The 22,769-nt window shown below is 38.2% G+C and overlaps 1 protein-coding gene across 6 annotated transcripts in view; it reads right to left on the reverse strand.

The window, feature by feature from the left end:
* The window catches only part of OPA1 (OPA1 mitochondrial dynamin like GTPase), a 93,163-nt gene that overhangs the window by 37,265 nt on the left and 33,129 nt on the right, over positions 1-22,769 (reverse strand). For all 6 annotated transcript variants that reach the window (XR_002079780.2, XR_002079781.2, XM_019448812.2 and 3 more), the window contains 14 exons: positions 21,020-21,100; positions 20,819-20,893; positions 20,434-20,505; positions 20,251-20,350; positions 19,805-19,935; positions 17,158-17,230; positions 16,991-17,063; positions 15,569-15,684; positions 14,634-14,698; positions 13,769-13,845; positions 7,597-7,762; positions 5,466-5,618; positions 4,003-4,111; positions 3,391-3,470 (listed from right to left, as the gene is read on the reverse strand). Coding sequence is in view for 4 of the 6 variants with exons in the window: in XM_019448812.2 (XP_019304357.2) it covers positions 3,391-3,470; positions 4,003-4,111; positions 5,466-5,618; positions 7,597-7,762; positions 13,769-13,845; positions 14,634-14,698; positions 15,569-15,684; positions 16,991-17,063; positions 17,158-17,230; positions 19,805-19,935; positions 20,251-20,350; positions 20,434-20,505; positions 20,819-20,893; positions 21,020-21,100 (1,371 nt within the window). In the remaining 2 variants the exon portion in view is untranslated. The remainder of the gene's footprint in view (positions 1-3,390; positions 3,471-4,002; positions 4,112-5,465; positions 5,619-7,596; positions 7,763-13,768; positions 13,846-14,633; positions 14,699-15,568; positions 15,685-16,990; positions 17,064-17,157; positions 17,231-19,804; positions 19,936-20,250; positions 20,351-20,433; positions 20,506-20,818; positions 20,894-21,019; positions 21,101-22,769) is intronic.

A 22,769-nucleotide genomic window follows, 5' to 3' on the forward strand; every position in this document is an offset into this window, starting at 1 on the left:
CAACCCCAAGATCAAGGGTAGCACACTCTATATCTATAGTTTGAGCCAGCCAGGAGCCCGAAGGTGTCAATCGTTTTTATTATTTATATTTTTTAAATGTTTATTTATTTTGAGAGAGGGAGACAGAGCACAAGTAGCAGAGGGGCAGGGAGAGGGAGACAAAGAATCCCCAACAGGCCCCGTGCTGCCAGAGCAGAGCTCAACGCAGGGCTCGAACCCATAAACCGCGAGATCACGACCTGAGCCAAAACCAAGAGTCAGTCGCTTAACCGACAGAGCCACCCAGGTGCCCCGATGCCTATCATTTTTAAAAGTACCTCCATTCTCTTCTTTATAACTGTTCATAATCTGAGGACCAAAGGAGGAAAACATACACTAGTGATAAATTTGAAAGTAAGACTTTTACACATTGTCAAATTATGTTTATCTTTCCTTTTTTCAATCTTTCCAAAACTGCATGATAAAAGAAGCTAGCTTCAAATTCACTGATTACTCTAAACAAGTTACTACCATAGCACTCTGCCCCAAACTGTAGCAAGCTACAGTATCTGAGTACTTCAAGAATAAAATGTAAATGTAAATAACTGGTTTATAAATGAAACTACTAATTAATATTCTCTGAAAACATGACACTTTAGAAAAACTATTACTTAATGAAGAGAAATTTCACATTTTCCTTTAACATCTGCTCTTGGTCTGAGGTAAGAAGGAAATCTTTATTTTTTTTTAATTAAAAAAAAATTTTAATGTTTATTTACTTGAGAGAGAGAGAGACAGAGAGAGCAGGGGAGGGGCAGAGAGACAGAAGGAGACACAGAATCCAAAGCAGGCTCCAAGCTCTGAGCTGTCAGCACAGAGCCCGACGCGGAGCTCGAACTCATGGACTGCAAAATCATGACCTGAGCCGAAGTCGGATGCTTAACTGACAGAGCCACCCAGGCGCCCCATAAATCTTTAATTTAGATGATACTCCCCAACTCTTCTTGTCCTGTTTTTACTTCTATCTGTCCACCTGTCCCCACCACCCTGGCTGTTCAGAAGAACACTACTCTCCCATGTATCCTGACCAAGATCTCCACAGTTCAGCTCAGACAAGGTGAGAATGTTCCAAAGGAATGGATTTTTCCCTAGAAAACTAAGGAAAAAGTAACAACATAAAAGCAAAAAGTAGTTTTCAGAGCACAGACTTCTCATTTTTAACGTAGGACAGTCTTAAATTTCTTTTCCTGCTTAATCAATCACTCAAAAAGACAGAAGGAACTATTACACAGCCACCTAAACTTGCAGTGTGAGATGTGGGGACAGTCTCAACCTCTTCCATAATCTGTTTCTCATGGTAACCTCCAGGAATGAGATCTACAACAGTGGTTTTCAACTGGGAGCAGGAGGGGTAGAAAGGTTAGAGAATAAGAACTTGATTCAGTAGGTCTGACAGGAGGCTTTCTTTTGAAACAGAAAATGAAACACGCACATACAAACACCTCCCAAGGCAGTCCTGATGTCCCTCTCCCTACACTCCAAATTATGGCTTCTGTTCTACAGTCTGGGTCTTACATATGCTGCCCTGAAACCCTGAAAGGAAAAGGGCTTTCTCTGAAGGGTTTCCATATTCCTCTCCTAGGCCACGGATCCTTCCATTAATCTTAAAACTTAATTTTCCACTTCCCTTGCAGGGATCCCCTACAGGTTCAAATTCCTGAGAAAATAGTTTACAACTAGGAATTATTTCTCTCTCAGAGCATTTGGCCACTAGTTGCTGAGGCAAGGTGCCAACATCGATTACTGTGGAGACTTTAGCCTAATTTCCCTAAACCCTGATGGGTGGACACCATTTTCCTTCCAGGTTTACCTGCCTCACACCAGTTCTTTTCAATCATTGCTTCTTCCAGTCTTAAAGTCAGATCACGTTAGAGTCTAATGGCTCTCCTAGAAATTCTTTTCTGACAGACCTCCTCCTTTTAGCCCATGTGTCAAGAGAGATAACTGATGCTCCCTGAAGACAGATGTGATCCAACTGCTAACCCTGTCTACCTCCTCAGGTTCTCTCCACAAAAATCCTATCAGAAAAAAGAGAAGAGGAAGACTGTTCCTTCCCTTTTTTATTTATTTACTTTATTTTTTTAATTATTTTATTTTTTTAAATGTTTATTTATTTTTGAGACAGAGAGAGAGCATGAACGGGGGAGGAGCAGAGAGAGAGAGGGAGACACAGAATCCGAAGCAGGCTCCAGGCTCTGAGCTGTCAGCACAGAGCCCGACGCGGGGCTCGAACTCACGGACCATGAGATCGTGACCTGAGCCGAAGTCGGAAGCTCAACCGACTGAGCCACCCAGGCGCCCCTCCTTCCCTTTTTTAAAGATAAATTGGGACTCATATCTGACAGACAGCTTATGGAAAAAAAAAAAAAGGGCATGAAACTAACAAAAAAAAAAAAAAGTTTATATAACTTAATTCTGTATTTAAGATGAAAACAAAACAATAAATAAGGAAACAGGGAAACAAGAATGATATGTCATTTGGCAATTTTCCATTCTCTTTATCTTCTCTCTTGATATTTCTGTATCTTGCTCTCCTTTCTCTAATTACATGGATTCGGACTGAAAGAGGACTGGATGCCACCTCTTTTTCTTAGTCATTACTACTTTCACTTGTGCATTTTGATTTTATATCCTGTTTTCACTCTTTGATTTAAGTAATGAATGTAAGAATGAGATGTGGTGTATGACTAAATGCTAGATAGGAAGAGGAGCCATAACAATAAGGAATAAAAAGAAGGTAAGGGATGGGAATTTGAATGATTCATACATCCTCCCTCTACTCATTTGTCAATTTATTTATACTTGCCTTTACCATTTTGTTCTTCTGAAGTGCTCATTAAATATTTATGGAATAAATTCTGTAATTCTAGTTCCTGTCTGAATTTTTATACCTATTTTGGGAATACAACAGCAAAAAATGCAAAAGAACAAAATAATCTGAATAGACAACAGAAAAATCCAGAAGTAACAGATGAGGTAAACAAAGTCACTGTATCTTTCATTCTGATTACATTTACTCTACATCCTCTGAAATTCGTATCATTTTTTATTTTTGTTTATAACTTCAACCTTCATTTTACCTCAAACAAGGAACTGAAATGAACAAAGTAATCAACCACAAAAGGAGCATGGTTCATTTCCCATTTTAGTAACATAGCTACTGCACTTGAAAAAAACAACTTGCTTTTATAGCTTACTACTTATTCTAAAATTTCATTATATTGTAGAAAGGCTGATATAAAACATTTGAAATTATTAAGATTGGTCTAGAAGGCATGCAAAAGTGGTATTTTAATGCTTGAATTAAAATAATCAAAATTATATCATAAGACCAGAGATTTGTTTTTTTACCTGTTCTTGGGTCCGGTTCTTCCAGTATAACCATCTCTTTTTCCAATCTGGACCTATCATGTTTTCAATTGCATTTTCAGCTGCAAAATTAAAAAAAAACTTTTTAAAAATTCATCAAAAATTTTATCATTTACCAAGTACATAGATTATAACTAATATTAAACAGTCTTATTTTATTAACTATTTTAAAGTGCTATATCAATATAAAGTCAGCTGAAATAAAGACAAAAAAAATTACATGATTGATATGGTACATGTAGAAGAAAGGATTTAATTATATATGTTTATAATCTGCGCAAGGTACAATTGGTATTGCAAGGTATACCGTTTCCATAGGTATAGAGGCAAACACTTAAATGGTCTTATAGTTTTTTCAGAATAGGAGTACATATGAACGTATGTCCAATTTATTTAATATTTTCCCTAGTTACTAAGCCATTGACTGAAAAATCCCACAAAAAAAATTTAACTATGTTATTAATGACAAAGCTATGAAATGTTAGTTTTATTTTTTTTTAAAAAACTTTATTTTACAAACGTTCATCAAGTTGGATGACCCCCCCCCCCCTTCACCACTGCGAATACTCACAACTCAACACATGTCCTACTTACTGTCCTTGAGGCGAGCCTGAAGAGCTTCTTCCATAAAATAAATAGCGGCATCCCACTGTTGTTTATCAGATATGGAACGGTCTTCTAAAGCATTGTGCTGGATAACCCTCTGAAATAACAAGGAAAGAAAAACAGCCAATTTTGATCTATCTAGGCCTTATAATCTTAGTAACTGTATTCAAATTGACAGCTTCTCAAACATCCAAAAGAACAGATGTGCCTAAAACAACATAAAAGTATGCCCCTACCATGCAAATTCAGGTCTTATTACCTGCCCACTTGTCAGCTTTCTTCCCCAAAATATAAACAGTGAAGACTTCTTCCTATCCCAAATTGAGTAAGCTATGTCTAAGATCGAGAGAGGTATGTTACACATGTAACCGCATAAAATCTGCACCTAGAACCCTAGTAACTCAGGAGTTAATGATTCAGATCATTGCTACCTCTCCTTTTTGCCATATGATCTGTGTTAGCATTTCCCAAAAAATGAGAAAAACAACCACTGTCTCACCGTTAACACCAATGAAAAGTGTAAAGGAGGAAAGCTTAAAAGGTCTAGACAATCATAAGCAAATGTGAGTTCTTCATTATAAGAAAACTGATCTCTAAATTTTATAATCATTGAATGAATGCATGAAAAAGGACACTATTCTCTCAGGAAGCAAGTCTTATAAGGCATTTAACATGAACGAACATAGCTTTCAAACATGAAAACAAACACTTATTCTAAAATAAATTACAATTATGACCAGCCCACAGTGAGATATGCAGTATCCTGGAAAACTTTTCAATCTTTCAACAGTCCTCCTCAGAACTGTCTGGGAAGAGAGCAGGTGCTTAACCAGGTTTGATTATGGTGATGAAACGTTCCACATAACAAAAGATCTGCTGGAGGTGGTTGGATTTGGTGAAGGTCAGGAGTCAGGCTTTGTAGCAGAGTCAGGGCTTGGGTCTGAGTTTTGCCAAGGACAATAATAGGGCTGCTTAAGAACTAAATAAAATCTGCTTACAAAATACACTATAGAGTTTCAGGCACCTTCCAAGCATTCAACATGTGGCAGTTAGCATTATTTTAGAAGTCTAACATTGTATGACTCAAATCCACTGAAAACCAATGCATCTAATTCCTTTTATTACCACGAAGGGTAAAATGAGAAGCAGCTATCTGAGCCATCTGTAGATCAGGTCCATGTAATGGCTAGTGGACAACAATTTGTGGAAGTTAATAGAAGCCTCTTTACCGCAAAGTTTGACTTTTTTTCTGAAATGCTAGCCAAGAAAGAAATAGCAGAGAAATGTTAAAGGACTAATTACAGATGGTTAAACTATTTCTTTCCCCTCATTATTTTAAATTCAGAACCTAATTGAAATGGTCATATAAAAACAGCTTCCTACAAAAAGATACCAATTTGAGAAATTATATAAAAGCATGAGGCCGACACCTTAACATACAAATGACATACCAAGCTGTCCTCCGCAAAATCATTCCACTTGTGGCGCTTAATACTTTCTTCCTTAACAGCCTCTTTAAGTTTATCAAATATGTCATCATGCTCTTTCCCTTTTGGTTCTGTCATGAAGCGGGAAAATTCTTCTTGTAGGGTCTCCCAAGCAACCTAGATTTAAAAGAAAAAAAGCTGTATTCACAGTACATACTTATATTTAATATGTAACATGACACACATGTGAATTAAAGCCAAACAGATAAAATAAGCTTATCACAAAGTACATATGAAACCCCCTTTTTTTTTTTTTAAAGGCCGCATACATAAACACTGGCCTAGAGATCTCACACTGGTAGCTAGTGGGGTAGATTTGGCGTCCTGACATGTTGACATGTTTTGCTAGACCTACATGGTGTTTTAAATTTTAACAAACAGAGCCAACATTAAAAAGAGAGAGACTTCATATAAAAATCTGTGTTTCCAGCCTCTCTTGAACTATCCGGCAGCACTGTACCCACATTCCTACATAACGCTAGCTGGAGCTGAAAAGAAATTGCCCCCTTGACTTAAGGTCTGTACTCCAATCAGCCCCCAGACTTAGTTCACTAATTTATTTCCTTCTGTACAAGAGGTGAGTCTGCCTGCTTCTTTCATTCTGCAGAAAGTTTAAAATTTCATAACGATTTAGTCTTCTTCACATGTTTGCCTTTATGCAAATATATGAAGCAAAGCATCAATACCTTCAAACAGAGCCCAGCAGTATTCAGGCTCTATCACAGCTAACTCCTAATTACCTGAAGGAAGAGCCCAGTGCCAGAAGTAATGAAGAACTAAATCTACTTATGATTAAGTGGGCTGGTTAGTGCTGTGTTTTTTATTTAGCCCTGGTCCTTTTAAACATGAAGAAATCACGGCATAAAAAAGATGGCTGTTCAAGAATATCCAGTGAGGTATTAGAATCTATGTTTCCTGACCTTCAGCAGATCCTCATGTCTCCGCCACACTCAGGTGAGAAGGGAGAAGGCGGCAAGAGACAGAATGACCACTTCCACGGCCGAGCCTTAGGATGTGAAAATATCCTACCGTGGGACCGGGGCCGCACAGATGTTTTTAGGTTGTGAGGAGAGCTGGTGAGTGATGGCAGCAGCTCTCTAGCTATTTCAAGGGTAAATGTGTGGAGAACTGACAGGGGTCAGCGGTATGCAGCTTCAGCAGAGCAGCTGCCAGCTCTCAGAAAGAGAAGCTCGAAGAAACTGAGAAAACAGGTGCAGTCAGGGCTGGAGCAGGACAGGAGAGGGGGGAATGACGCCCAAATAATTAGAAGCTGACAAGGTAAGTATGAAAAATGAAATTATCTTTGACACTGACTCTCATTTTGTGAGCAACCTCACAAAGAGGCACAGGACACACCGCGTCTTACTGAGCGAGCGCAATCGTTCTTCAGACTAATACGCGTGGCAGATCAGCTCAGGGGATGCTCATCATCACAGTAACAGCAGCTGGCATTTACTGCGCAGTTACCGTGGGCCAGGTGTGTCTAAGTATTTTATGTATTACGCACATTTGCTCCTTATAACAATCTGCAAGGTGGGCAACATCGTCATCCCTATTGTACAAGTAAACAGAAAGGTTAAGCACCTGGAGTCCAAAGATCGCCCAGCTACTACGTGGTACAGCCAATGTGTAACAGATAAGCATTCTTTAAGGGACTTTCTTATAATTCTTGGTCTAATGTTCTGGCAGGATCCTAACTAAGGAAATGATTATTTAAGTGCAACTGAGCCCTGCAGAAAATCAATAGATGAAATAGTTCAACCATTAAACATTTTTCTTATGGGATCCTTATTCGCAGAAAAAGTTAAAAACAGTTCACAGTTAAGCAAATTTTGCTGGTTTTGTTAAATGCTATCTTTGGAACAGGACCAATGCCCTCGGAACAACAAAATGCCAATTAGTAAATTTTTATAGTAGTAGTAACTGGTAATAGCATTAAGGCTGACCCCAACACAGAGATAAGGAATAGAGAATAAATGGAGCCTAAAGACCAAAAGGAGAAAAAGTGGCTGTGATGGGAATAAAACCTAAAATTCACGGCTCCTACTCCCTTCACATAATGCTTCTTACCCATTTAATTAAATTATATCCTAACCTCTACTGCTTTATTAGGAAGCTGTTTATCAGTCCACTGTTTAAGCTTGATGTCCACTGTTGTATTAAAAGTCCCTGAATTCATGGTCTGTGCAGCTGGAAGATAGATGTTTTCAATCACATGAGTTGATACTCTTTCCCACAAAGACTGCTGAAGGATTTCCTCCCTGAAATTAGACAAAACAAGTTTCAAGAACATCAAATTTAAATATTATATTGTTTTTAAAAACAGCTGCATTGAAGTATCATATTTACAGTGCTGACATATGAACATACCTGTGTATCACCGCAATCAAGAGAACCAACCTATCCACCATCTTCAAAAGTTCTAGCCGCTGGATCTGATTTCAGTTACTAGAGGTTGGCTTATATTTTCTAGAATTGTGTGTAAATGCAACCATACAGTATATACTCTTATTTTTGTCTGTCTTCTTTCACTCGGCAAAACCATTTCGAGATTTCTCCATATTGTTGTATCGATGTTTCACTCCTTTTTTTAAAAATTATTTTTAAGTCTATTTATTTGAGAGAGAGCGATTGCAAGTGGGGGAGGAGAAGAGAGAGGGAGAGAAAGAACGGGAAGCAGGCTCCATGCATTGTGAGTGCAGAGCCCAATGTGGGGCTCGATCTCACGAACCATGAGATCATGACCTGAGCTGAAATGAAGAGTCTGCCACTTAACTGATGAGCCATTCAGGCGCCCTGTCTCACTCCTTCTTATTGCTGAGTAATATTCCACTCCATGGATCTGTTTACGTAGTTAGCTGCTATTGGACATCTGCGTTGTTTCCCACCGTCAGTTCTTCCAAATGAAGCCGTAATGAGCTTTCACATGCAAGTCTTTATGGACACATACTTTTGCTTCTCTCGGGCAAAATATCTAGGATTGGAAGAGCTGGATCATTTGGTAGCTACATAGTTAACTTTTTATGATACTGCCAAATGGGTGAACTTTTTATGATACTGTCCAAATGGGTGAACTATTTTACATTCCCACCAGCACAGTATGAGAGTTCTAGATGCTCTGCTTCTTGCCAACATTTGATATGGTTTTGCTTCTCTCGGGCAAAATATCTAGGATTGGAAGAGCTGGATCATTTGGTAGCTACATAGTTAACTTTTTATGATACTGCCAAATGGGTGAACTTTTTATGATACTGTCCAAATGGGTGAACTATTTTACATTCCCACCAGCACAGTATGAGAGTTCTAGATGCTCTGCTTCTTGCCAACATTTGATATGGTTAGTCATTCTGACAGGTTTACGGTGGTATCTCATTGCAGTCATTTGCATTTCCCTAATGGCGAATACTTTTAAGCATCTTTTCCTGTGCTTATTTGCCTATACAGACTTTTTATGTATTGCTGAAAAGTGCAGTCCAAGACTGAGAATTTCTAGGTATAATTTTAACGATTTATCAGACCACAGCACAGAGCACAGAGATGTTATGGGATATTGCTAGGTAAAACTGGTCAACACATCATGATAAAGGCAACACTATAAAGGATGCATAATCAAGTTGAGAATCCTGCCTTAAAAAGTACCTTACAAGACCACACATCTCTAAGCAAGAAAAAAACAACTATTTCAGTGAAGAAAAAAACTGAACTCTCAAGAAAATATGTATTTGGCTTCTCCCAAACTAATTTCTACTGCGAGATAATACGACAACATACAAAAAACATTCTGCTTACCAAAAGCAGTCAGCAACCTCAACCGTCTACGACAGCCACTTTTGTAGCAGCAACATCCCGGCTGTCCAGAAGCCAAGATGCAATTTTCTTAGTTGAGGAGCGCCTACACTCCCTCCCATCCAAGACTACTCATACTCACTTAACATTTTGTGTAAAGTCAAGTGTACTGAGTCAATCGGCTTAGCTGCTGGTTTCCCCTTGCTAATTTTCAGGTCTTTTTTTGGGTTACAAGCAGAAAACAAAAGAAAGAGTGTGAGGAGAGGACACACCACAGAGGACCAGAAGGACAAAGTCAATTTAGTCATGGTGTTAATGACACATAATGATAGGCGGAAAATTCTAGGAGCAGGCTGGAAGAAAAAAAGCTTGTCAGTGCCTCCAATTTGGATAAAATTTTAAACACAAACTCAAGATTTCTGAAAGATAAGCAAAAAACCAGGATCCAGCCTCTGACCACCAGGGCTTTATGCCACTCCTGCGTCAGAAAAGACTTGGTCTGTTACCTCCTCCCAGGGGTCTGTGGGGGAGGAAGTGACATTCCAGACACCCTTTCGAGGAGATAATAGCAAAATCCCAGACCACCAAATCCTGACGAGCTTAGGTAATGTTCGCAAAGGAGGCTGTTTTCCAGTCCACCACAGGGAGCTCCTGTCACCCATCCTCACCTGCCCTTTTGTCACCAAGCTGCTGTCCTCTGTCCACACTCCCCCTGCTCCTCTCCCTCATAATCATGTTTATTGTGCCCCCAATACTCTGTTCCATAACAAACAAACCGCTTTACATTCCCACTCTTCCCCCGTTCCATATATCCTCAGACCTTTCCTGGCTTTCCCTTCCAGACAGTGACTGTCCTCACATCCTGCTGACTGGAAGGTGCTTAGTTAGGGAGTGGAAGCCAGGTTCCCTTCACTCCAAAATCTCTTCCCAGACAAGAGTCCTCAGCTCTCGTGTAAACTCCAGTGCTGTGAGGCCAGTTTACACCGTCTGCTACCCTGACTTGAGCCCTTGTTTACGTTTCCTAGCATGTTTTAGATGATGGTAGACTTCTCTATTCTAAATTTTGCCATCATCTAGGGAAAAGTCCATAAACACACAAAATTCAGTTAACATTATAGTTCTGCTCATTCACCTCTGTACTTCCAGGATCTTTGTCTATACTGCATGTTAATCAAAACACTTTTCAAAATAGAAATTTCTTCTTTCAAAGCAAAGGACTTACCCTATATAATAACTTCAACCAATACAGAAAAAGTAGTAAGTCCTCTATAATTCCCCTTTCAGTGGTATAACCACTATTCACAGCTTTATTTATCAATAAAACATTTAATGCCTGCATAAATATTTGTGTGTTTACATAAGTGGATCAAATTGCACATACTATGTTAGTTAAAAGCATATTGTACCGTTTTCCATGTCAATTTCCTACATTTTTCCAGTGTCATCACAGTAATACACTCTATGAATAAATCAAATATGACATAATTTCAAATAGGAAACGGAAGTTTTCAATTTTTTTACACTAATTCAAAACCATGGTGACGATTCTTACGATTCTTATGTTCATCTTTGTCAAATATATCTTCACTCCTATAAATTAGCAGCAATGTAATTACTGTGTAGAAATGCACTCACTGTTTAATGAACTTCTCCATTATCTACACATCTAGTCACTAAATCCTGTCAATTCTATCTGCTAGGTGATAGAATTGAGGATAGAATCCTCAAATATTTCAAAACTGTCTCTTCTCCATCTGCACCATCCTGACTCAAGTTCAAGGTGCTATCATCTCTCATCTAGTAATTTCAGCAGCCAGTGGCCTCCTTGCTCACTGCCTCCTTCTTCACAGCATCCCACTTGCCCTACTATAAAGATCTTTCTAAACTGCAAATCTGCCCTAAAGATATTCAGTGGCCCTTGGTGCTCATGGGATAAATTCCAAGCTTCCAAACATGGCTTGTATGGCCCTTAATAACCTGTATCTTGTTTCTATCTACTGTTTTCTCTCCTGCCTCTTGCCTCCTACTATGCTAAAGCTGTAGGTAACACCCCTCAGCCACCTGTGTCCCCTTGCTTTCTCTCATCTCCTGGCCTCTGCAATTCTCCTGTCACACCACTTATTCTTTAAATCCAGGATTATGGTACCAGAGATCTTTTCGATTCCTCAAATCTGAGTCAGGGGACTCAACTGTGCGTTCCCATTTTCCTTTCATTTTTTCAAATTTCAACAAAATAAACTCAGTACTTTTAACCAATAGCTGTATGCATAACACTGTAGCATTTTTTAAAGTGTTTCTATAAATCCAGCCAGCTATCCTTCTAAATGACATATGAAAAAAAGATCTATCGTAACAGTCACATAATGTTAACGATATATCAATATCTTATGCTTAATGTCAGCAATCAATCCCTGATGATCAGGTCAGGTATATTGTGTGGAAACACTGAAAGCCTATTTCTCCCTATAATGCAACTTACGTTGAATATAAACCCCCAATAACTTTCTTAAAATATAGTTACAGTAGACTAGAATGCCTTTAATAACAAACTATCATGTTTAGGACATAAAACGCTTGTAACACTGTTTCCAGATCACCAAATATAGATCAAATAGTCCTGGCAATGAAATAATTAACATCTTAGGCATGCACCCTAAAATATCACATAAGGCATTCATTATGCAACAAGAACAAAATACTGCTTAAGGCAACATCAACTATGTCACAAAAATAAAATATTTTGGGTACAATGCAGTTGAATTCAGTGTGGCATGAACAGTTACAATTAGGACCTGCTATTTTGATCTATGTTTGTATCAAGCTTTAGAACCAGGAAAAAAAAAAAAGTTGATCTGATAAAATACAGAATCACCTGCTCCAGCGGCTCACAAAATACATCGCTAGCAGCTAGATGTCCTCCTTCCCTCCCCTGCCTTCTCTACAGGCACTCTGGAAATATAGGCTTCTCAGCCCTTCACAATTCCCTTCAGCCACCTGCATACTAAATAAACGGTGTTTAACCTCATGGTTCACTTTAGTGCAGGAATACTTTGATTTCAGACTGTTCTGCCCAAACGACACTAACCATTTCATCTGGTGATGCCAGGAATTTACAGAGGCACCCTATTTTTCTCACATAAACAGCATTACCAGCTATTACAGTTTACATATCACTTTTCGTGTATACTGTCCTCATATAACCTAGAATGGAAGTAGTGTTCATTCTTTATGCGCGTGCGCACGCATGTGCGTGTGAGTGTGTATACACATCCACCTCTCGCAATTTCAAAAGCCATTTGGCTTACAGAAAGCCACAGATTGGTTTAAAATACAAATAATAACAAAGATAATCTGGATATATATACACATTTGACTAATCAATCAACAAGTATAGATAAGATCAGAATCCTTAGAGGAGAGGAGATTAAAAGTAGGCAAATTTTGACTCCTTAAAGAAAATGGTTCACCACTGAGGAAGAAAGGGCACCAGGATGGGGAAACTAGCAACACTGAATTCAAACTTAAGTACTGGACACTAACTGTCTAGGCTCAATTTTGATAATCTTCAACTCTTTACAGAACCTCTTCAACAGAAGAGGTACAGAAAATATTTATAAAGAATGGCAATAAGGATAGTTCTATTCCAAGAATTATAAATTCTTAGAAACAGTATAGGCTTCATTAGAAACATAATTTATGTACAATGAATTTGTTCATTAAAATATGACTGCAAAAAAATCAAGGCTATTTATACATAGCTTACTTGAGGTACATAGAACCTATTCTGGTTAGTGTCCCATTCCAATAAATTTAAGAGTGCCAAATTCACATACACATAAATAGAAGGTGATAGTTTGCCCTGAGAGAGATTTGCAGTAGTTTTCAAAAGGATGGATTTACCTGCTATTTTTTAAGAATCTCAAACAGAATTCAACTTGAAATATTATTTGTACAAAACATATGAGGTGTATATTATAAAAAGCACCAACTGCTCCTGCTCAGAAATGAGAACTTAAAAATACATACCCTTTTCCCTTTACAAACCAATTTTCTCGATAGTTTTGTTCTCTGTGATTAATCTAACAAGAGTAACCAATTTTGAAAGACTAATCTTTAAGCACAATTTGATGAAACTTTTGCCTAAATGACTTTAAAGAAATCAAAATTAAGTGTTTATTAAGTATAAGGTAAAGAAAAACCTAAGATGAAACAAGACTTAAAAAGACTGTGGAGAGAACAATTTTTCAGAATATCTTTTCTGAAATATACTTAAATAATTTATTGTACTTAAATACTTACCTGGTTAGACAACAAAAGTGGTTATGTTTTGAAAAAAGACATACTTTTATACTATTACTTATTTACTAAGTGTTTTGGGGGATGAACCAAGGCTACAATAAATCACTGCTTTATCAACCTAAATGTTAGTATTTCATTATGATCTATATAGCAATATTTTTGAGAAAAGGTCAAATACTCACCAATGTTTTGGTGTGACCTGGCTCAGACTGATAACTTCATCGAGGATTTCGTTTTTAGCTTTTTCAAATAGTTCATTCTAGGTAATATAGATACAAGTAAGTAAGATTTTCACAAGAGAGTCAATCTGCCCTGCCATGAGTTTCAGAGATCTCTACAAAGGCCTCTGACAGGCAAGCAGGCTGAGCTTAGGTTTGAAGCAGGCATGACCAGCAAATAATGCTCTTCTCTTCCAATCTCATTTTTAGGAATGAGAAATAGCCAGATAAGGACAAAGACACTGACACAAATGTCTACCTTATTCACTCAATGCTCACTGTAGTTTTTCATGTAACATTTATTCAGTCAGGTAAGTTTTTCACATAACAAATGTTATGTGAACGTATTAGTACATATTAACTTAGTCCATTAGTATTAGTAAACTGATGCTGTTTTATAAAAGACGGCATTTTAAAATCAAGGAATACCAATATTTAAGTCCCACTAATCAGAGTATATTTCTCCACAGTAAATGCTGAAAAGGTAAAAGAGTCGATGTACGATTTTAAAAAGTCTGTATTACATAAATATGTTAATTCTAGAAGACCTTTAAAGAATGTTCTTCATTTTATCAGAAAACATTTTTAAATACTTGCTTTAGTATCTTATGATATGTAATTATTTTTTAATATTATGTAATAAATAATTTAAATTATCGTAGAAGAGATAACTGCTCCGGGAATGTATTCTTGCAGCTCTACATTAGTAATCCTATGGTCAAAACCGAAGCAGGTTGGCTTACCAGAGTTTGCTCATCAACATAAATTTTTGTTAGAGCACAGTATCAAATAAGACATATACAAAATACATGAGGTACACAAACGTTACCCGGTCAAGTTCTCGTAGGCGAGGATAGTTATTCTTCCACTCAGTTTCAAGGTTAAAACGTGTTGCTAAGGAAGAAGAAAAGGTGTTCCAGTTTAAGGATTCTCTTTCTTCCCAGCTGCAGTGGTTAAAGGTGATCTCACACATCTCTGTACTAACAGAATTGCTGAGTGCACGCCTATGGCTCCTGAGTGCCGTGGGCTCTCAACATGTCAGAATCTCACCTCTGCAAGTTTTCCAAACTAATCTCCTTGACTTTAGTTTCTCCATTTTCAATCCACAACACACACAAGGGAACAGCTCAGTACAGCTGCTAAAGGCATGGATTCTGGAATCACACCACCAAGATTCAAATCCTGGGTCTATTCTCGACCGTGTATGAGCTGGGTGCACCACTTAGGTAAGTTACTCTGTGCCCCAGTTTCTTCTTCTGTAAAATGAGAGTAACAACAATACTCTTAAGGTTGCTGAGGGACTCAGCAGGTGGACTTTCCACATGAGAAAAGGGAAGGTAAGTATACTCTCATCAAATGAAACTACGGAAGCAAAGCCAAGGAGCAAGAAAGCGTGGCATTCAGGAACTGGTACAAAGTAGCTGAAGCATAGGCTGCTCTGCCCCCCAACACCAGTCCCCTCCTCCCTCTAGAAGGGGGAATCTGAGTCCACTATGGTTTACTAAGCTCTTGCTCTCAAACCCTACTGCAAACTTTCTACTCGGTTAAAAATCTGCAAAGTCCTCCTTGTGATGTTTCCTCTCAAGGTGAAAGTGTTCTCATACAACAACTAAAGATTTGTATTTTTTCCATTTTCCACATATTACCTAACAGAAAATGAAGTAAAAAGCCACTGTTAAAGGAATAAAAAATCTGACGGATGCCTAACCTTGCCAACTAATAAAATGTCTAAAGTTGTCAGCTTATTTTAAACAGCCAACTTACCTTTGAAACTATCAGCCTGTTGCTCAACAGACTCTCGTACCATTTTCCAAAAGCAGTCTGATACAGCAAGGCTTAAATTTCTTGTAGTCACTTGGTGTGCCTTTAGCATGCTTGTCCTATTACAAAATAATAAAAGCTAAAGTACATAAAAATGGCAAGAAGGACGATAACTATCACCAAATTTGAAAACGTGCTCGTTATGATAATGTAATGAGAATACCACTCTCACATTTTATACTAGCACTATCTAATAAAACATTCTGTGATACAGACAACGTCCTGTATCTGAGCTATCCAACATGGCAGCTACCAGCCACATGGGGCTATTGAGCCCTTGGAGTGTATGGCTAGTGTGCTGAGGAACTGGAGTTTTAATTTCTTTAAAGTTAACTAATTCACACTTAAATAATCACCCGAGGCCGGTGCCTGCCATGCTGGACACCTCAGTTCTCTACACCTGTCAGTTCCCGTCCCCATAGATAAGACTCAAGACTATGTTTGCAAGAACTATCTTGATTTACTGTACTAATGCAGAGGCAAACATACCTTGCCATTTTAAGAGACTCTCTACATACAAGGTAATTCAGTTGTCATTTAACTCTTCCTTTTTACTGTTTTTCAGGATATTATTTTCTGTCAATATCTATTTAAGGATACCCCTTTGACATCCCCAACCCCCACTCTCACTTTCCCCAATACTGAAAGAGAAACGAGTACATGTATTTAAAAATCTAAATTTTGAATTGTTGGGGGCGTCTGGCTGGCTCAGTCAGTAGAGCATGCAACTCTTCATCTTGGGGTTTTGAGTCTAAGCCCCACGTTGGGGGCAGAGTTTATTTAAAAAATAAGTAAACATAAATACCAGAAGGATGGGTTTCTTCAAAAAAATAAATAAAAATGTAAGTGTTGATCTTAAAAAAGTCACTTCATAAGTAAAACAACTAAAGATGTGTCCGTTGTCCTTCAGTGCCCATATCCCCAGGGGCAGTTTTTCATGCGAGCATGTATTGTACCATGTGATAAGCTGCTCCTAATTCTTTTTTTTTTTAATTTTTTTAATGTTTATTCACTTTTAAGAGACAGAGAGAGACAAAGCATGAGCAGGGGAGGGGCAGACAGAGAGACACAGAATCCATGAAGCAGGCTCCAGGCTCTGAGCTGTCAGCACAGAGCCTGACGCGGGGCCTGAACCCATGAACCACAAGCCCACGACTTGAGCCGAAGTTGGACGCTTAACTGACTGAGCCACGCAGGCGCCCCAAGCTGCTCCTAATTCTTAGTACCCTGCAGGCCTGCCTATTACATCCAGATCACTATTTCAGAAAAATTCTGGAAATTCAATGACAAACTAATACTATAAAGCAAACTTTAAGTGAGAACAGCTTAAGTTACTCCCTCCAAGTATTTAAAACATATACCTACTTTAGGAGTTTTGAATTCTGAAAAAATTCTTCTTCATATTCTCTTATAGCTTCAATGCTTTCAGAGCTGTTCCCTAGGGAAAGACAATGAAATTCTCACTAAGAAAATTAATCTTTATTATTTGAAAACAACAAAAACTGAAATTGTAAGAATCCATCTTTGCATACCTTTTCCTGTTACAACAGCAAAATAACCTAGAGCTTTCATTGGGAAGAGTTTTCCTTCAATTATCTGCTGAATCTATTTTTAAAAGTGGGAAATAAATGTGAGATGCAGGTTTATATAATTTTTTGAAGCATAATATACTATTCATAAAGCAAACTTAATAATGCTGTATATACATCCTCAAATATATAAATCTATACAAAAGTATTAAAATGTTTTTCGATTGCTACCTGAGGGGAAAAAACACATTTAATTTCACTACACTACAAGATGCATTATGAAAACTGGGAATGCTGTACAGTGCTTTGGGGTCAGGCCTTAGTTTAATTTCAGCTCCTCCACTCCTTAGCTATGCAGCTTTAAGTAAGCTGCTGAACTTTTTCAAAATGATGGCTGAAAACATGATATGAGGCAATATGGTAGGTACGTTACCACAGTGCCAGGCATGCAGAGTCGCTCAATAAATAGTAGCTGCTGTTTTTATTTTCCCATACTTTTCTTCAAATATATAAATCCTAACCAAGTTGGACTTTTTTTTCTCTTTTTTTTACAAATATTGGGATCCACTGGCTCTTTTAGGGTCAAAACCCTTTTCTAAACGTATTAAAAGCTAGAGACTCTGTCCCCAGAAAAATGCACATTTCCACAGAGATCAATCCCTCATACAATGTAAGAGTTCCTGCTCCCTGTGCCTGTTCAAATTAATACTGCAGGTAAGAATCCATCCTCTAAGACAAGTCACAGCCCTAAGCCAATGCTGAAGCTTTGGTATAAAAAAGGACTGATGTCAATTTCAGTTGCATTTCAAAATAAATATAAACTATCCTAGAGAAGAGGGGAAAGACATGAAAGAAATAAAGGGAGCTGGGAAAGAGGCACAGAATTTGCTTCTACCTCGCTTCTCCCCTCCTCCGACCAGGACCAAAACCGCCACAGCAGGCCTCCCCCACAAAATAAGGCAAAGCAAAGGTCACGGAGGTTGTGCACAGAAGAGTTAACACAGCAGGCCTGAGATTGCTGTCCTTAGAAAGGTCTGCTCGTCCTTGGCTGGCATTTGAGGACCTCACTGGTAAACAATTCCCACATTGACATAAAACTTTCTCCACATAACAGTGACTCATTGTGCAAGCAGTGTGGTTTCGGCTGAACACTTGCTTTCCTTTGAGCGTCTGGAATTTTGGTACTTGAGGGTGCCTACATGACCAGCCCCCAGTAAGAACCTCAGGTGCCGAGTCTCACGAGAAACTTGTTGCTGGAGGGATTGAGCATTTCCCACATGACTCTACTAGGAAAGGGCTCTTGGAAACCTGAGCCGAGTTTCCTCCAGACACCAGGCTCTCGCACTTTAGCCTTTCGTGATTTTGCTTTGCATCCAATTCTGTTAATAGATCTTAGGCTTAAGGGTGACTATGTGCCGAGTCCTGTGAGTTCTTCTACAGAATCAGTGAACCTAGGGGTGGTCTGTCCTGGGAACCCAGCACAAGAGGCACAGTCCCAGAAAGTTTCAGGTGGGAAGGAGAGAAACTCTATGCAGTAGTACAAGGGATGAGTAGTTCTAACGGCAGATGTTCTATGGGGGACAGAGATGTAACAATAATAACAGATGACAGCCACCATGTATATAAGACTTTGCAATGTTAGAGCACTATTTCAACCACTTTACAACGAATATTTAACTCATTAAACCTTCACAGCCTATGAGATAGTACCATTAATATCTTCACTTCCAACAGATGAGGAAGCCTAAAGCACTGAAAAAGTTTAAAAATTTACCCAACATGACACAGCTAGCAAAGGGTAGAGCCAGCTTTTGAAACCAAGCAATCTGGCTACAAAATCTATATTTGCAACCACTACCTTCTGCCTTTACCTTTGGTAAAGAACATGTCCTACGTCAAGACTGGCACCCTAGTAAGACTTACAATGTTACCTTGAAATAAAATTCTTTTGTTGTTACAGAAGGACAGGAGGGACACTGAACCCCATGAATAGAAGTAGCAGAATTTCAGAAATGAAAATGACCCTAAGAGACCAACTACATTGATAGCATGGATTAGGCACTAACTCGATGCAGAGAAGTAACAAGATTTGTCCAAGGACACACGGCCGGTTGGTGGCCAGATAAGAATGCTGAGGCCTAACACCAATCCAGTGCCTTCTCTATTATAAAAATCTGCTTCACAGTCTTTGAGCAGTTGGGAAATAAAATATTAGCAAAAAAAAAAAAAAAAAAAGTATACACAATGTCCAGAAGGTATTTATAGTGTGACTAGTCTTACACTAATTTATGAAAATCAACTAAAAACAAATTTAGAAAAGAAACACCACAATCATTATTTTGTGGTTAATTAAGAAGTAGTTAATGACTGCACATCAGCACGTAAGATTATATTAAGCAACATTAGTAATTTAGGAATTTCTGAAGCAAACTAACTGAAATTATGGAATTTTATTTATACTTCAAAATTACACTTAAGTAATTTACTGTAACTTTCTAATACTTTGTTTTTATTGAGGAGAAAAATCCCACCAAAGTATTCCACAAGGACTTTTTGATTGCTTGTTTCTTTTGTTTTTATAGCCAGTTCCTGCTACAGCTGACGCTTATACAAAGAATCTGTTCTCTCATAATAAAGAGCTTGTCCTCACCCTGCTCGGGCTAGCCACGTTTTTTTCTGCCAGGTCTACTTTGGTCAAAACAAATATCGTCCTCCTTCCATGAGGATCCATTTGACTGACCAAATCTGTAACAATGCTACGTTCAGCATCCACAGATCCATCTGAAAAAAAAATTGAAAAATGACACTGCAATAATTGCCAAGTAGATTTTATAACTTTAACCCTTGTATCTACATTATACTAAGAAAATTTTTCTTAATACATTTATCTTAGTTATGAAAAGAAATTCTAGCTAATAAAAATTTCTGTGATGTTTTATCAAAATATTCTTAATTTCATTTCTACTTACTAATAAAACGAATGGTTTACAGAAGGGCAAGACATATTTATGTTGCATGTTTATGTAACATGCAAAGCTTAAGACTGCTAAGGAAAGAAGCGTATTGGTGCGATTAAAACCTTTTGATAAGATTTACCTTGAATACATAGTATGATGGCATTAGGATTCTGCATATAAGCTTTGCTGATACTGAAAATAGTTTCCTTTGTGTCAGGAGCCATGCCTGATGTCACAGTCTTGAAGAAAAAGGTTTTAAATGTCATTATACATGTTTTCCACAATAGGAACAAGATAAAATGTAAGTTTTGTATATACTTACATTAATCACACCTGGTAAGTCAACAAGCACCATCCTTTGCAGTCCGGGGCCTTTTACGTTTAAGGATATGGTCTACTCAGGGAAACAAAACAAAAGGAAACTAATTGTGGGGGGCGGTTTGTTAGGGATTTATTGGTGATACGTGTTCTAAAAATTCTGTATCTCATCCATTCACAAAAAAGTTACCCTTTCTCTGATCCTAAAAGTTAATCACTCTAGAAAACTACTCACAAATGATACATTATTTGGAATATTAAAAAAAACATCTGTCTTGAAACAGCTGTATTCTCTAAACATGAATGCCAATATCATGATTTATTTCCAATCATTTGGATTTCCATAAAACACTTTCCATAAAACTGTTAAAATGAACTACAACACTTACCTCAGGACTAACAGTACAGCCTTCTTTCACATTTTTCCTCATTCGGAGTTCTATTTCATGTCTTAGTGCTGCAAGCTATTAATGGAAAACAACAAAATCCTGTGATAATCTTCCTTTAAAAAATATTCCAGTTAGTTGTCGTTCATAAGCTTATACACATTATCAAGTTACACACATGAACCTCATGTAAATTCTACTTACATCCTCCTCTTTGGTAAGATCGAACTCCCGAGAACTATCTTTAAACAAGGCCACGTGGTGAGGCCCTTCGCTCAGAGTGACCTGAAATTAACAGAAAATGGACACGCAACAGTGCATTTACAATTCACGTTGACTCCCACAGCACTAACACGGCCTAGACAGGACCATTGCACTGCACGCATCAGGTCCCTTTGCAGCACACACCAGGAGCATCCCTGGGGGCTGTCAACATGGCAGCGCAGAGATCACAGAACTATTTATCTGTGTTGTCCATACATCTGTCACAAGTGTCATAATTTCCCAACAAGCCTGCGGCTACTCTTTCATGACTGAAAGTGCTGCTGCCCCTCTCCTTTCCCAGTTAATGGCTACACAGAGTACTGAGCACAAAACCATCAATCTAAAACTTGAAAAACAAAAAGAAAATCTTGTATTTAACCTCAAAGGTAAATTTAGGTAAAGGACAATTCATTTATTCAACTTCTATTTATTGAGGGCTAACTGTGCAAGTGTTGCAGGAGGGAAACAAAGAAGGGACCGTCCCTGGCTTAGACCTCACTGCTTCTGGGAGAAGTATACACAGAGCTGACACGACAGTATAGTAAAACCTAGGTGCACACAAAAGACAGTGGTACTGACCACAGAGGAACTAAGGCAGCCTTCGCCCAAGGAGTGAGTGATGTTTGCATAAGGAATTCTCTAACAATGCAAGGCCCTGTGAACAGGGCCTTCCTGAGAACTTCTAACCTTCACATTCTTTTTTCTTTTCTTTCTTTCTTTCTTTTTCTTTTTTCTTTTCTTTCTTTCTTTTCTTTCTTTCTTTCTTTCTTTCTTTCTTTCTTTCTTTCTTTCTTTCTTTCCCTTTCTTTCCTTCCTTTTCTTTCTTTCTTTTCTTTCTAACTTTTCAAGCTTCTCTATAATGTTCCAGTTTCATTTTTAAAATACAATTCCTTCTAGTGAGACTACCTAAAGCGGGCTAGATAACCAATAAAATCCAGCTGGTTGAAAGCATCAGAGAGCAACCATGGCAGCCTGAACTCAGTCCAAGACCCCCGAGGATGTTAGGGACACATTCTGATGGCTGTTTTCTCTCAGGGTGCTAGCAGATTTGTGGAACACGGTAGCACTGGAGAAAAGGTTACCAGTCTTACTGGATTGAGGAGACAAAATCAGAGATCAGGGTATCAAGCAGCCCTGAATTTAAGGTGCTAAAGCCCCAGAAAAAAATGGACAGCAGAAATGAATCTCCAAAAACCAAGCCCTACTTTTTGTGCACAATTGCCCCCCGTAAGGCATTTGCACATGTGGAAACACAGCAGAAAGAAGCTGCTAAAAAGGCTAAGTCAAGATTTTGGCAACTTGTTTAGGAGAGACAAAAATTGAGTTTGGAGTCCATCAAGGAGAAGTCTTCTAGCAAATTCTAGAGAAGTAATGGTGAACTGGAAAAAAACAAAACAAAACAAAAAACCCAGCCTTTTATGTTTCAAGGGAATCTGTCCATGATTTACTCACCTGCCAGAAGAAAATTAACCCCTTCCTAAAATATAACATTGTCCACAGCCGCTATAATTACAGTGCTGCTCACAATGCAGAAGCTACGTTTACAATGTTTTTAGAGATGATTATAGAGCAAGGCATGAGGTATAGTCAATTTCCCCCCACAATGGAAGTATTCCAAGTGCCCATCAATAGGAAATGGATCTATAAAGTTGGGTACATTCACACAAAACCATAGAGCAATGAAAAGGAA

This window comes from Panthera pardus, unplaced genomic scaffold (genome assembly GCF_024362965.1).
Source record: "Panthera pardus isolate Hobbes unplaced genomic scaffold, ASM2436296v1 HiC_scaffold_16, whole genome shotgun sequence".
Lineage (NCBI taxonomy): Eukaryota > Metazoa > Chordata > Mammalia > Carnivora > Felidae > Panthera > Panthera pardus.